The sequence below is a fragment of the Callorhinus ursinus genome, unplaced genomic scaffold (assembly GCF_003265705.2).
Source record: "Callorhinus ursinus isolate GAN/ISIS: 27379988/994484 unplaced genomic scaffold, GSC_fseal_2.0 scaffold7, whole genome shotgun sequence".
NCBI classification, from domain to species: Eukaryota; Metazoa; Chordata; class Mammalia; order Carnivora; family Otariidae; genus Callorhinus; species Callorhinus ursinus.
Genome location: NW_027397069.1, coordinates 42,580,190 through 42,597,349, shown reverse-complemented (window position 1 = coordinate 42,597,349; position 17,160 = coordinate 42,580,190). Strand labels below are relative to the sequence as shown.

Here is a 17,160-nt window from a genome sequence, read left to right as displayed (position 1 = left end):
ATATGGCTTTTGTTTTGGGTCTATTTTCATTTTTCTATGCAAATACAGTTATTTTATATCCAGATTATTTTAAATGAGTTTTCTGACACCCTTGGAGTCTGGATAATGAAAATGTTATTTTCTATATTAAAACCAGTGTGGGTTTTATAGTGAGTTAGTTATATGTTTGTTAAGGCCAAATGGCTATTTCATTACGGTAATTATAAACACACATACAATTTCTTACATTTCTACCTATTTTAATGGATAAATGCAGGCATTATTAGTAAACTTCTAATATTCTGCTACTGATTAAGCTGCAAATTTTTAAAAGTTGTACTTTGTGAAATTCTGCGATAATAAACCAACCTTTCTTTTTTTTTCTTTTACATTCCTTTTTACCTCTCTCCACCCTCATTCCTCCACAGTATATATACGTTTTTGTTTCTCTCTTTCTCTTCTCTATTTTTCTCTTGCCTTTCTCCCTACTTTTATTTTTCTCATCTTTCTTTTTTCTAAAATCCCCTTTTTTATGACTTCCTCTCATGTTTCTATTTTCATCAAAATAACATTTGGTAGCAATACTCTTGCTGAGTGTTCATCAAACACTCTGATGCATACATGCAAACATACATACACACATGCACATGCACACACATGCACATGCACACACATACACATAATTTAAAAATAGTCCTTCATTCAGTGGGGAAATGTATTCTATTTCTTAGTTTAAGTCCTGTATTTTATCAGAGCTGTTTAGAACTTTAACAAGAGGCAAACACTTTCAGATACTGTCCCTATTAGAACAGAGGAAGGGAAGTTTCCCTGTCTGTCTCTCTGTGTCTGACTGAATAGGGATCCATATCCTGTGATGCTCCACCTAATTAAAGCCATTAAAGTCACAAGGTTACTTATAATAGCACTTATGAAAACTAGAGTTCCCACTTTCACTTCACATTTTACTCTCTCCTTAATACCCAGAATTCTGTTTTTCTGAATTGTTCTAAGATACTCATGGCTTAGTCTTTAACTGACAACAATAATGGTTTGCATACATGTTTTTGACCAATTCAACAGATTTTATTAAGTTAAATTGTGGAGTTTTAAGTAATTGTAGCTTTAAAAATTGGCAAAATTCTTTTGCAAACATTTTGCCCCAGTGTTTTTTCCCACTATTATTTAATTTAATTTAATTTAATTTAATTTAATTTAATTTAATTTAATTTAATTTTTTAAGTGTGGGGCTTGAACTCATGACCCTGAGATCAAGACCTGAGCTGATATCAAGAGTCTGACACTTAACCAACTAAGCCACCCAGGCGCCCTTCCCCTGCCCCCGCCACTATTATTTTTACTAAAAGATCATTATCCTTAAGAATTGATAGTTTGCCCTTATGGAAAGAAAAATTAAGGTGCTTCACAGAATCTCAAAACTAATAAAACATGTTAATGAAAAATGTCTGCTACCAACTACTAGTTAAAGTGGATTAGAAGTGAGAAATGTATTGACCTTGTTTATTCATCTTTGCACTTTGATAAAGGTCATTTGAACAACAGAAAAAGATTATAGATTAAGAAATTTATGAGGGTATTTCCTGTCCCCCAACTTTTAACAGACGGTGAAACTTAGGTAGTACTTTTAGCTATTACTCTTAACATATCTGTTTTTTTTTTTCTTTTCAGTAATAGTTTAAGAAAGCCACAAAATTAAATTATTACATGGGAAGAAAAAAGGGTACTGTTAGTTTAAATTAGCTTTATTTATAAGGAAAACACATATTGTACTGCATTAAGCCTTACCTTGGGCCCTCTTCTTCATGAATTGCATGCTCCCGTGTCACTGATACTTGCGTGCTGGATGATCTTGTACGAATCCGTAGCTGCTTCAGAGCACAATGGTGTGATATGAAGTGATGCAGAAAACAGGAGAACCTTTGTCGCTGAGTCAGCTGCAAGAAGAAGTGATGTGTATGAATGTACAGTATAGGGAGATCTATGAAAGATCTAGTATCTTTCTCCCAAAAGACTCTGTTCCATGATACAAGGAGAATTCAGTTCTTTTTGGCAGACCTCCACATCAGTTTGGAAGCAGTAAAAACAACCACAAAAACAAGCCTGGTTTCTCAATGTCTTTACTCTCAATATTTTAAGTAACATTTTATTTCTTGTTTTTATTTTACTTTGTTTTTAATAACCAGAAGTAATAACCTTTCCCACTGTCTAGTTCGAGTCCAATGCCATACTCGGAGTGTAGATAAGGATGAATTATAGAGATGAGTTCAGCCATATGTGCCATGCTTGTAATTGTTATTGGCAAAATTTGAAGTAAAGGCCCTGTATCTCTTAATTGAGGAGTGGATGACTTTAAGTGATATTACATCAAGGAGGGCATAGAATCCCAGCAGATGATGTAATTATGTTTAAAAATGAATATTATTAAATAATTCACACTTTTAATATGGAGAAATTAGGTCATTTTTCCACACCTCCCACAAATGTTCAATCTTAATATCTAAGTAATGAAACCACACAGACAGTGCAATCCATCCTGGTAGTAACAGAGAATGCCAGTTATGACAGGCTCATTGTTTACTTTAACAGGTAATTTGTGGACCGGAATCATTTAATTGTTCTGAGTACATAATTACATGTCAGCAATTTCCAATTTAATTAAAATGTACAAATCTGAAGATTAAGGGAATTTTTGAATTATTAATCATTTTTCCACTAGGAAATCTTGTTGCTCCGCAGGAGATTTGTCCAGTGTACAACTATACGTATTTTTTTCCTTCTCTTTCGCAGACAGACAATTTTCCCGCAGAGCCCAATTACATGGGCAGCAGGCAGCAGTTTGTTCAAAGGTAAGGCCTATTAAATAACTTTCTCGGCTTCCCCATTTGCATTCGTGTCAAAATTGCTTTGCAAGAGACTACACTTCAGATTCAAACTCGTAGAGACAACACTTTCTCTTCTTTTTCTTTATATGTATTTCAGTAGCTCCACGTTTAAGGACCCAGAAAGAGCCAGCCTGAGAGACAGTGGGCACGGGGACAGTGATCAGGCTGACAGTGACCAAGACACTAACAAAGGCTCCTGCTGTGACATGTCTGTTAGGGAGGCACTCAAGATGAAAACTACTTCAACTAAAAGCCAACCACTTGAACAAGGTGAGTGAAGCCTTCCAATGCTTACAAAGTGTAAAGCTTAAGCAGTCATTATAAACCTATTAGTATTAGAGTTGCAGTTTATCACGGTGGAATGGACCATTGATAATATATCAAAAGAAACAGCAAATCCCGAGCTTGTCCCAGACAGAAAGCAGCTATTCAATACCTCAGTAACAACAGAAAAAGGAAGGCCATGGATATTAGTCTGTAATCTTCTTAAAATGAGAACTTGACCAAAGTCACTAGATTGTTCTTATCTTTATGGACATTTCCTAACCTTTCCCATTTTGTGTTTTATTAACCAGGAAAATAGGGCATGTATTAGCTAGATATGCACATCTTAATATACTAATTTACAAGACTAAATTTAGTAAATTCACCACTTTTAGTTAAAATGAAAACCTGATTGGAATTTTGTAGCTCTTAGCAATGTTTGTTTATTTTTAGTATGAATTTTAGCTTCAGAGTCATTTTTCAAGAGTCAAATTACAGCGAAGCCAGAGTTTTGGCTCCTGTTTTGGATTTACATCTAAATCTGCATGGATGTCAAATAAACATGTACTTGTTGACCCTGATAGAGATATAAAAAAGAAACACTTCTTAATAAATACATATATTTTTTTCTAAAAGTCTATCTTCAATTTATTTGTTTGATATGCCTTTTTATTAGTTTTGCTGTTTTTATTGTTTCAAACACAATGAAATATTTGCTAATGATTCACCCAAAGAGAAATAAGGAACTCTTACATGTAAGACTTAGACCCTGGGAATAGGTTTTTATGTTTCATTATAAAAAATGAAAAGAACTATTGTATAAACCGGATTTCAGAATTACAAATGCATGTTATATTTGTTAATATTAGTTTTCAAAATACTAATGATATTTAAATATACCTAATATTTATTATTTCAGTTTTTTAATGAGAAACTACATTTAAACTATGAGACATAGTCATTTATTCTTCTAAGTCATTTATTGATTGACAATTCATAGAAAATAAAGTTTTGCCTGTAGTGCAGTCTGTCATATCACACATACTTCAACAGATACCATGTTTATTAATTTCTCAAATCATGTTGAAATTTTAATACACACGTTTACACACATATAAATTCAATACAGAGATAAATACATATGTTCAGTATTATATATATTTGAATTTCTGCACTGAATATAATTATGCTGGATTTTTTTTTAAGGTTGGCCTCCCAAAAAGCCTTCTTTTGATAAGTTATAACTGCCAAATATAACATAGCAACTTTTTGTCTAACAATGCAACATTGCATTTTAAATTATTTTCAGTAAAAGGTATTTGAATGCTTATGGAATATTCATAATTCCTACAGATTTGAATGTTTACTTGAAGTGACTTAAATGATTTGATGGGTTTTGACTATGTCATAATATGTTAATTTTTTAGACAAATTTTAAATAATGGGCTGTTGGATCTTGATATGTGAATACAGAACCTAACATAGACTCATTTATGTGTGTAATAAAGTGATTGACAGATAATGCATTGGCTACTTTTTGTAAAGCCGCATAGAGTAAGTAAATAGTTTGCATTTATTATATCTTCATGAGAAACTTTTTGAATCAAAAAAAAAGCTTATATGCTGTTCACATTAACTCTAAATTTTTTTCATCAACCAAGTGAGCAATGTATTTGATGGGAAGGGGTAAGGACGCTTATAGAAAAAGGAAGGGGTTTTATTCATGTCTGGAGATGTAATTTATACTGAAAATCTGTTTTTTCAATTTTGATATTAGAAAATAATACCTTAGGAGGGTGGCTGTTGTTCTTAGAAGAACATACATTTGTCATATATTTTAGTTAATGTTACACATAGAACAATTGCTAGTCTCAGAGTGAGAATGCTAATGCAGATGTCTCCTCTAAAACAAGTAGTTTCCACACGTCCTCATTAATTAATATGGGAAAGTTATTAGGAAGCTGAAAGCCACACTTAGATAATCTGTGAATTATAGGAAAGATACTGACCTCTACTTTAAAACATGATTTTGGAGGATTAGCTAAAGTAGTGTTTCATTGGTTGTTTGACTCTTTATTAATTCATTTATTTAATAAATATCCATAAATCTTTTCAATACCTGAGGGAAGTTAGATTCTTTAGGAACATCAAAAATAAATTTGACTTGGAGCCTGCCTTCAAGAAACTGTATGTAACTGGTAGAGATGAGGGATCGCTCGCTCCTTCTCCTCTGTCTCTCTCTCTCTGTATCCCCATTCCCCTCCCTCATCACTCTTCTCTCTCATTTACCTCCACCTGTCATCTTTTCTATCTCTATGTCCATCATTTTTTTCCCTTCCTTCCTTTCTTCCTTCCTTCTCTCTTTCCTTCCTTGCTTTCTTTCTTCCCTTTCTTTCAGGTATCCATGTTTACACCTATCTACCTATCTAGATTGGAGGAGGAGACTAGCATTTACTGGTTTTTTACTATTTACTCTGAACAGTGTTAGCTGCATTTCAATGTTAGCTTATTTAACCTGCAAACTCTAAAATATTTATCATTTTTATCCTACATGTAAGAAAACTGATCTTATGGGAAATTTATTAGCCTGCTCAGCAGGTTGGAGTTTTACCTTATGTTTATATATAGCCAAAATTTGTGTCTTTTCTATACAGCTTTGTCTCCAAATGGGAGAATTTGTTCCAAATAGACAATCTTGTTCATTTTTATGACTAGATATCAAATAAACATTGAAGAGTAAGTTAAAACCTGAGTTCATGTATGCAAACCTTAGGGGAGAACATCAAAATAGCTCATATGCATTGAATGAATTATTCAGTACTTAAAACTTATTATCCTATTTAGTTTTCATTGCATTCATAAATAGGTAATTAGTGTTACTCTCACATTTAGTAGATATTAAGAAATTTTTTCAATATTCTATAGCTATAAGTAGTGAAGTCAGCATTAGAAATAAAATGGCATGCCTTCAGAGCCTTACCCAGTGCTTTATACTATTCATGTAATGAACAGTTTACTCAGAAATAATTTTAAAACGTTTGAAGAAGCAATCAGCCATTGTCTTGGTCAATGCACTCTGTTAATTTATTTGAAAAGCGTCATGAGAAGCAATGCCAAATTAATTCAATGCACACCTATAAAAAATAATTTTCTTTACAGATGAAAGATGATGACAGCCGTATTTAAGCAATTATCTCACGTCAGATTTCAAATATTAAAACTAGTTTTTAATGCCTTTAAAAATCTCCTAAGAAACAAAAATAAATTTCCTCTTAAGAGAAAGAAACCAAAAACTAAACAAAAAGAAACCTGCTTATGAGTCTTTTTCTCTTCCTAAAAATTTGTAGTAGTGCTTAACACATTTCAATTAAAAAATCAGTAGCATATTTTATTTTACATTTCTATATTAATTTAGTTAGCTTCTTTCCTTGTTTAATTTTTTTCTATTAAGAAAAATAACGTTCTATTTCTAAATCAAAATTTTCTTTAACTTAGAAATTAGAATCATTCCAAAAATAATCTTCACATTTTCAATGTAACTTTCTGTGCTAATAATGGTTTTTCTCTGCAAATGACTTAGGCCTTTGAGATTTCATATTATTAGTTCAAGTATTACTTTTTTCTTCTCTTTTGCGCAGATTCTTCCCATTTGTTCTATTCCTGATAATTGTGTTTTTTGCTCCCATCAGCTTAACCAACCCAAATATACAGCACTAGTATATGTTACTCATTTTTTTTAGCAAATAGGGGAATTTGGGATGTTAATTGAAGGGGTGATACAGGGCACTAAACTGGGGATAGCTTTAAGGATCTTATATTAATAAATCTCTAATAGAAAGAGGTTATTTTAGTTTCTCTTATTGGGATTTAAAAATTCTCAAAGAATGTTTCTTTCTATTTGTTTGCATTTTTGTGCCCTGCTTCTCTATTTGTCAATTAGATTGTCTCCATACTTCCTTTGTCAAATATTAATTCTAAGTAAGTAGGTAGGTAGATAGGTAGGTAGGTAAAGCAATCCACTTTGACTTCTTTAAAGAAGTACCTGTACCTCTGAATTTCTGTCCACTACAGAAGTCTGGAAAAGTATTTTGCTTGTTAGCAATTACCTTTTCTTCTTTAAAAAGATTTAGTAAGCCTTCCCTAAAATTCAATAGTCTGTACTGATTCCCAATTAATAAATGTGCAGTGTTCAAAATGCATTTTTGATGCATTTCTCTGAGTTCTTTATTTCTCTGATGATTTCTCTGAGCTCCTTATTGCTAGCTTAAGACTGTTCTCAATTTTTCAAAGATAATGTCGTCTGCTATCTTTATAGTTGACTGAAACCAGGTTCTTGAAGCCAGAAGCTAGTGGACTAGCATCGCACATTGTAAGTGTTGACAGCCTTTGCTAGCCATGGCAGTGGAAGGATCACCATCAGGGAATCTAACGCTCCTGTTAGGGGACCCCTACTGGTCCCTTCCTCTGTAACTGGATTCCAGGACTTTTCTGATCCTCAGGAGTTGCTTCTTTCAAATTCTTTCTCATTTCTCCTTTTATTTGATTGCCTTATAATTTTTTTTTTCCTATTCAATTCTGTGCCTCCCCAGTCCTTTCGCTTCTGCTAGAAAAATCTGACTTCTTAAATTACATTCTGGGTTCAAAACATTTCACAACGGAATCCCTGATTAAAATCTAATAAATACAAAATCAATAGAAAGTTGAGAATAATAAAAATACCAAATAAGCCAGATTTGCTCCAGTGAATTCAGTTTTAAAAACTAAATTACATTCTGGGCGCCTGGGTGGCTCAGTTGGTTAAGCGACTGCCTTCGGCTCAGGTCATGATCCTGGAGTCCCGGGATCGAGTCCCGCATCGGGCTCCCTGCTCAGCGGGGAGTCTGCTTCTCCCTCTGACCCTCTTCCCGCTCGTGCTTTCTCTCTCTCATTCTCTCTCTCTCAAATAAATAAATAAAATCTTAAAAAAAAAAAACTAAATTACATTCTTAAGGGTTGCTTTCCCTCTTCCCAGAGGACATTATGGAAAACTACAAAAACTAAAGCTAATGGATTTTTGTTGTTGTTGTTGTTCCTTTTTTTTTTTTTTTCTTCTTCCAGTCAGTGCTTGAATTTTGCTTGTGGGCCCCATATTCAAAGCAGGATTAGGCTAGTTTAAAGGACTGTGGTATTTGTTTGGCGAGGCTCTGAGCCCCACTCCTTCAAATCTCCCTCCCTAATTTACTGCAGAATGACTGCAGTTTCACCATTTTTCTAATTATGTCCAGAAAGGAAACAGTTTAAAGTTTCTACAACCTACGGGCACCTGGGTGGCTCAGTTAGTTAAGGGTCTGCCTTTGGCTCAGGTCATGATCCCACATCGGGCTTCTTGCTCAGATGGAAGGGGAGCCTGCTTCTCCCTCTGTCTGCTACTCTCCCTGCTTGTGGGCTCTTTCTCTCCCTCCGGCAAATAAATAAGTAAAATCTTAAAAAAAAAAAAAAAAAAACTTTCCACAACCTATACTTTGCTGTGTAGGAATGATTTAAAGAAGTAGCAGGGAGATGGGAGAATAGAAGGTAAAGCTCTTGTCCACCAAAATAGGAGTGGAACCACACACCCAGGATTTGGGACGGGGTTACTGAGACAGGATTAGGACACTGAACACAATCTTGACCTACTTTGCAATTTCCCCTAGAACTGACCCGAAATAGGAAAGTACCAGGTTAGTATTTTTGTATTCATTCTCAAGCTTCCATTCTGTTTTCTATGCTGCACTACGGTTACTGCAGCTCTGACCCTTCCAATCCATCAGTGTCTTTTCCCAGACCTTCCCATAACAAGCAAGAGCAAATCGCTTCTGCGTAAGTACGGACACAGAGATGATGGCGACCTCCATCCCCTCAGCAGCCATCTCACAATCTCTGAATATAATTTTTAAAGAAATGCTGCTGTAAACTTATTAATAGTCAATTTGTCTTAGGAAGGAAATGGAAAATTACTGCCATATATGGGGGGGGAGAGAAGGAACTGTTGAATATTTAATACCAGGAAGAAATCATTTACAAATTTTTAAAGACACGGCTGCTTTATGATTCAGATATGTGGCATTTAAGAAATTGTATTATTTGTGCCAAGAATTATTATTTTCAAGCCCTATAAGTTTTTATTGGACTGCATTTTTTAAGAGCACCTTAATATCAACTTTTTCACCCTCTTATGCTGTCTTTTAGGACTTGCAGAATTCATTTGGCTTTACATTTTAGTGGATAAAATATTCCCCAAACTGTGAGCAGCTTCAGCTTATTTTTGATTACCAAACTTTGCAAATGTCCCATAGTTCACCTAACTTTAAAAGTTTCAATGACATCTCTTTTTGTCGTGTGCAAACATCTGCTTCTAGAATCCAGCAGCTGGTATCATGAAAATAGAGAGATTTTATCAACCTCACATTTGTTCTCATCGTAAAGCCTCCCTAACAAGTGTTGCATGATTTACTATAGACTCAATGTGATTTTGAGATTCTCTTGCTTTTAGTAAGCACAGCAATGACTTTTGCTAAAACACTCCAATTTGGGAATGTTGGGACAGTATTTCCCAAACTTTTAAGAACTCATTTGCCTTAGGGCAGGTGCACCCTTCCCAGAATTACTGTATCTTTCAAACACTCTGATAACAACCAGAGGATTTTCCTTTAGTGGTTTTTTAGAAGGACAATATTTTTTTTTCACTTTTACAAATAAAATTCTATATTAATATTATGCACACTTCTATGAAAATTGGAGTAAGCCCGTAACCTATGACAATCAGAATGGTTATCAGTTCATCTGTTAAGAACTGTGAGAAAATAATGTTAATAGGTCTTAAGCTTCTTCTAAATATTTTCTATTAATTTCACTTGAAACACATATTCTACTATTGCAGGTTCTCTGTTCTTTTTTTTTTTTTAAAGATTTTATTTATTTATTTGGGAGAGATATTTGAGAGAGAGAGAGAATGAGAGATAGAAAGCACGAGAAGGAAGAGGGTCAGAGGGAGAAGCAGACTCCCTGCTGAGCAGGGAGCCCGATGCGGGACTCGATCCCGGGACTCCAGGATCATGACCTGAGCCGAAGGCAGTCGCTTAACCAACTGAGCCACCCAGGCGCCCAGCAGGTTCTCTGTTCTTTTGAAAGCCATATACAAAACATTAGGGTAGAAAGATTCCTGAAGTATAATTCCCCTGTTTTGTAAGAAAACAGACAGATTCAATGACTTTAATAGAGTCTTCAATCAGAGGTAGAGGTAGTACTAATTCCAGGTTTATAATTTGCTGGTCTGGAGCTCTTTGCAACTTTTCATGCAATTCCTATAACACGTGATAGAGAGACCTCTGTGTCTCCAAGCAGGTATTTCAGATTTGTCATTGCACTTTGTTGACTTATTAATCTAAAGATGTAAACAGTTATGCTTCAGAGATTAATTCTTTCATATATATTGAATAAATATTTAATATGTTTATATATTATATATACTGAATAAATATATTGAATAGAAGCTCTAAAAGTTCAAAAAAATGTATCATACCAAATGTAGGCATCGACTCTACTGTGTTATTTGTCATCAAGCACAGGGGTGCATATATTTCTTGTCTGGGCATAAGATAAACACTTCTCCTAAGTGTGGGTCCCTGATATTTTCTGAGCATACCAAGGAATGATGGCTTGAGGAGAGATTTTTGTGCACTTATTTATTTAATCACTTATTTTTTCTTTTAATGAGCAACTGTGCCAGGGATACAAAGATGAGTTAATGCACTGGCTGGGTTCTCAAGGTGCTCACGCTGTAGTAAGAAAACTTGACATATAAACCGTGAGGTTGGTGCAGTGAGAGATATGCCCTGAGTATTCATGCAGTCATGAGAAAGAAAACCCAGACAAGATTTAGGGGATCAAAGAAAATTCTTGGAGAAGGAAACATTTGAGCCAACTGTTCCTTCAGAAAATGTTTATTGTTCCTGGCCCAGTGATGTTCGGGGAGGGGAGATGACAGGACACTCAGAAACACAGATGAAGTGAAACAACGTGTTGGATATGTGTGAGTAGGAAGGTGTGAGACTAAGAATGGGGCATATGAGACTGAGAGGTTGTGAGAAGCCCAGTGATGGGACAGCTGACCGGGAGCCATTGGAGGTTCAGGAGGTAACAGTTCAAAGTCTCATTTTAAAGAGATTATTTTTATGTCAATGCGGTGGGGAGACAGGGATACGCTTAGGAAGCTGGAGAAGTAGTCCAAGGCAAAGCAAAATGAGGCCCAGAGTAGTAAAGAACTAGCAGGAATGGAACTAAGTGAAAAATTAAAAACTCCTTTTAGTAAATGACACTACTTTTATGATTATAATAAATTGCTTAGCGTTCATTTGAAATTGATTTTGGGATAAAAGTTTCTAAAGGGAAAAAATCATTTGATACCCAAATAAATGGAGTATAACTTGAACTATTTAAGTATGCTTCTGTGTAATTTATACCACATATGTTAAACTACCACATAAATATTTGAAACTTTCAGGATTTTTTCTAAATGAACAATGCTTATTTGTATGGTGGAATTGACTTACTAAAGAAATTTCACCATTCAAAGATGATAGGAAAAAACAAAAATGAAAAAACTTCAGTTAACCAGGTCTTTGTAGAAAATGGTGAGGTACTATAGGGTATGGTGTCATAATGAATCTTAGCATCATGACTTGGGTGACTGAGTTCAATTTACTAAAGTGTCAAAGACAGCATGAGGTCACGACTGGGAAAATATTTGTGAAGTAAAAAGAGTTTAGATGAATATCAGAAGAGGTGACTAGAAATTATAGTTTGGCAGTCCACAAAGAAGTTAGGAGGTATCAATTTGGAAGCCATTGATATAGAATGATACTTAAAGTATGTAAATCAATGAGAAAGGTCATTGGGAGAAAAGAATCCAAGAGATTGGAATCTGGGATTATTGTAAGGAAAAGATCTAGGACAAAATCCTCCAGAATTTAGAAGTTGGGAAGGGAGAAAGTTCAATGAATTGTTCCACCTGCCAAGAAACATGTTCAGTATATTCTATGGCAATCCCAAATCCAGAGACCTTGTAGGTGACTTACGTGACTAAAAGCTAGAGATTATAGATTTCATCTCCAGCCACATGTAATTCAGAGCCAAATTAAAACAATACATTAAGTAAAGTTGGATAATACTGTTTTTGTTAAAATCAGGGTGATACTGAGATAGTTCTATTTTATGATTCAACAAACTAGTTTGGGGTAAAGTCCCACATATGTGACCTGGCCTCATGGGCATAAATATATAACTTCCAGAGCTCACTTGCTTTGAAGGAAGGAACATTCATTTGGAATCAAATGTTTTGAATTTTTAATGTTATTCAGTAACACTTTGTATAGTATCATTATATATCATCACATATATATATGTATATATATATATGTATATCATCATATATCTTAGGTGTTATGTTGTATTTGTATTCAACAAATATTCATTGGGTTTCTGGTATGTGCCAAGCACTCTCCCAAGTGTTGAGGATTGAACAGTAAGCAAAGTAAATATTCCTGTTCACATTGAGCTTATATTTGAATGATGAAATTCTCAAGTGAACTCTTTTGAAACTCACAAAACCCCCATTTTCACGGAACTGATAGTCTAGTAATGGAAGTAATACATATACCAAAAATATAATAAAATGTAGAAAATAATATGTTATTGAATAGGTACATATAAAAGGGTCTGAGAGTTTCAAAATGAGGAGTAGAATACTGATAATTATTCAATGAAGTTTTCATACAAGAGATGAAATTTGAGCTAAGACTTAAGGGATGAAAAAGATTTTTACTTTCAGAGGTAGAAGAAACACAAGTACATAAACACATACATGGAATATGGAAAGTGTATATAATATTTGGGGGATAATGAATAGTCCAATGTGTCCAGAGGAGAAGGGACAAAAGGAAGAAATGCCGATGAAAACAGGAAAGAGTTGGTCAGTAAGGGAGAGGGAAAGTAGGAAAGACATATCACCACAATAGCCAGAGATAGACAAGAACAAACATTTTGATTCTTTAGAGAAATCCAAGAAAATGAGGCTCAAGAAACAGCTATGGAATCTGATAACTGACATCACTCTTGATTTCCATGAGAGACGTTATAAGGGAGTAATGAAAAAAAAAAAAGGATTTCAAAAAGAATGACCAAGAAGTAAGGTCAGGAATGGGAGACAGAAATTTCTGTTATTTCAAGACCATCAAATAATGGAATAAGGGAAAGAAAGGGAAAATAGTAGCTAAGGAAGATGGTATTATGAATGGAAAATTCTTTAATTATTTAGGGTAACTAATTATTAATATACTGAGGCAGAGGATCCAATTAGAAGGAAATATTGAAGAATTGGGCTAGATAGAGGATATTCATTGGAACGTAATGGAGATGCTAGCTTTAAAGTAAAATCAACTCTTTTTCTATAAAGGAAAGAAAGGAGAAATAAATTTTAAAAAATCAACAGCAATGTAGAGGTAAAGGGAAAATAATTATGGGGAGTTCATAATAGGTGGGTCCAATCTTCTCTATGAAGTACAAGGCAAAGGTCATCAATCTCATTATTTCACATAAGCATTTATATCATATAAATGACCTCAGCTTTGTGAAAAGCCAGGGGAGATCAGGAAATTACCAAAATACTCCAAGGTATGCACCCGTCAAAAACAGATGTAGCTGTTATTTTATATTTATAATTGTTTAAAAAAACAAGAAATAGGAATATGTCACATCAAAAAATAAATGTATATATTTATATTTGATAACTATATAGCCAAATATATTAACATATTCAAATTTGCTCCTCCTGTACTTTCCAGTCTCATAGCTTGAATAAATTTTTGAAAGCTGATTTTTTGTTGTGTATGCTTAAAATTCTTAGAACAAGATGGTTTCCAGAGTTAAGAATTTTTCAGGTTCTGGAAAGGTGATGTAATACATAAATCAGATATTATATAACTGGAATCGATGGCAGTACTCACAATCAAACACATTAAATTTTGTAGTAAAGAAGTCTGAATATTTATACAAAATGGACAAAATGAAAACTAAATAGTTCGTGTCAGTTCAAGTCAGTTTTTACCACCATATGAGTAACCACCATTTCTAGATCTGAAATATTTTTGGATTTCTAAATCATGGACAAGGAATTGTAGACTTGTACTTAATTTGTATGTTGGGGCTTTTGCTCCCTTACATTCTTGACAACCAGTTATACTGATGATGATTCAAGTAGTAACATAATGAAAAAATTATTATCTACCACCCAGAGAAATTATTTAATCCAGTTTCCTATTAAATCATAATAGAAATGTGCAATTGGGGTCTTGCTTCAGACCAAATGTAGAAAAAAAATAGTTTATCACCCCTGTAATAGTTTTAATGTGATAAATATTTACTTTGGGAAGCTAAAAGTAATCTGGGAACATGAAAATGTTTAACCACTTCATAAGCTTCTTGTTAGTAATACTTTCAGAATTTGCAGATAACAAATGCACCCCCACAATTCTGATACAGGGTATATTTTGAAACAAAGTACATATTTCATGGAGATTGATTTGTCTGCCCTGGATTTTGTTTTCTTTAAGGTTTTGAAAATTCATATTGAAGGATGAAATTATTTTGTTTTGTTTTTGCCCTGAGTCATTTCCTGCCTAATATTAATTACTGTGTTTATTACATAATTTCCTTTATATAGACATATGATCTTTTGCCCTTACAAAGTTACATTTTTTAAGATATTTAAGAGAATGTTGGCAAGAAAACTTTAGAAAATTTTAATACATGCAGAATGACTTTGTGATGTACCTAAACGTTGCTCTACACTGTTGGAAAACAATAGATAATAGATTGAATCTTAAGGAAATCTATCTGATAACATATATATATATTTTTAACTCATAGAGTTGTATTGTGACTGTTGCTCAGGAGCAGATTTTATAACCATTAATTAAAACATGAATACATTAATTCAATAAATATTATTTTAGCACTCACGTATATGACACTCTACCTTCAAGGTGTTTAGTCTTTGAAAATTTCAATCCTCCATCCATCTAGCTATAAGTCCAGTAGTTAAAAACAATGTTTTTTAAAAATAAAATTAATTCCGCTGAGAAATAAGTAGGGAATAATATTAGATGTGCTTTTAAAAAGGTCTTGAAAGTGGAGTAGGACTACAAGATATAGGGTGAATTAAATATTTGAAGCTGGGATAATAACATGATCAAAGATTTAGAGATGTGGGAAATTATAGCAAACTCCAGGCATGGCCAAAAAAAAAAGTAGAAATATTCTTATTGGAATATGGGGTGTAGAGTTATAATGGAAAGAAATTGAACCAGATGAATAGGTTAGGGTCAGATTTTGAAAGACCTCGAATGCCATACTAATGAGTTTGAATCATATTCTACAGGCAATTGAAAACTCTGAGTGGAGTTAACTGATCACGTTTTTGTTTTAGAGTGATCAATTAACAATAGACCAGAGGAGAGTTGGAAATGAAAGGAGCCCAAGGGCCAAACTGATCAATCATCACATTTCAAAAAGGCAGGGGCATGTTTAATACTTCCTAGTTTTTATATATCATGCCATGCAATTTAATTGCTGTGCCCACAAAATTTCATTGAAATCATTCTGAGCAATATAATTCAAAAGGAAGATTACTCAATTCAAAGTACTGCCTATTTATATTTGTTGATGGTAAACAAAGTTGATTTTGCCCTTTCCCTTTTGTTTTACAGCAGAGCTGGCAACCCTATCTTAAATATAAATCCTAACAAAACTATTAAAAGATTATGGATATTTGTGTGAACTTTTCAGATAACAAAAGATCAGCTACTAGTAATAAGGAATTAAAAAGAAGGAAAAACTTATGGAACACCTATATATGGCAAGCACTGCACCAAGCACTTTTTTTTTTTTTAAGAGATAGAAAGAGAGAGCGGGGGGAGGGGCAGAGAGAGAGGGAAAGAGAGGACCTTAAGCAGGCTCCACAGCCCAGCACTGAGCCCCACACGGGCTAGATCTCACAACCCTGAGATGATGAACAGAGCTGAAATCAAAAGTCCAATGCTTAACCGACTGAGCCTCCCAGGTGCTCCTGCACCAAGCACTTCTAAAAAAATTTGTCCTAATGGCAAGCTGATGAGATCTCTTATCTCCTGTAATAAATGAGAAACTTATGCATCAGAGAACTGTAGGAACTTGCCCACAGTTGAGACCCTTAGCAGTGTAGCAGCTCTGTCTGATGGCTTGTCTGTGCCCTTTCCACTCTAGTCCATTCTGCTTATGGAGTCTTCAATAATCATGTGCAAAGAAGAATTCCCAAGGCAGTTATGCTGCATGGATGAAGCTCTAGCATCCGGGTTACTTTTAGAACTATGACAGACGACTCAGAGATATTGAAATTACACACACAAATTTAATTCCACTTTATTAATGATCAACAATTTATAAGACACTGTAGTCCCTATGTAGTAAGATATTTCACAGTTCTCTAGGTATTTGATCAAAGGTTTTGCACAATTAAAACAGAGCAAAAAAGCTTGAATAAATTCCATTTACCTCATTTTTTCCCCTCCATTCCAAACCTATCAATATTTTCTATCTACTTTCATAATCTCTGTCCAGCCAACAGCCTTCTAATCTCAGTAAAGGCTCTCATCATCTATCTACTCACCCTAGTCAGAAACAGGTAAAGGGACTCATTTTCTTTCTCTGCAGCATCCCAGTAGGTGTCACTAAGTCCTGTTGTTACACCTCCCAATTCTACTTGAAATTTCTTTAGTTCCCCTAGCTCCCCTCCTTCCAGTGAATTTCCCCTGCCCAGGCTGCCTCCCTTTCTCAGAACACCTTCCCAGGCAGGTGCTCACCTGCTTCTTTTTTTGTCCTGTAGCTAACTACCATCCATTAGCAAGACAGTGATCTCCGTGAGATGTAAATTTGATCCTTGCACTCCTCCTCCAATTACAACCCT

General features: G+C 34.3%; 1 protein-coding gene across 2 annotated transcripts in view; it reads left to right on the top strand.

The window, feature by feature from the left end:
• PCDH17 (protocadherin 17) overlaps window positions 1–17,160 on the top strand; it is a 98,670-nt gene that overhangs the window by 32,964 nt on the left and 48,546 nt on the right. For both annotated transcript variants that reach the window (XM_073894476.1, XM_025874869.2), the window contains 2 exons: window positions 2,785–2,843; window positions 2,977–3,149. In XM_073894476.1, the coding sequence (XP_073750577.1) occupies window positions 2,785–2,843; window positions 2,977–3,149 (232 nt within the window). The remainder of the gene's footprint in view (window positions 1–2,784; window positions 2,844–2,976; window positions 3,150–17,160) is intronic.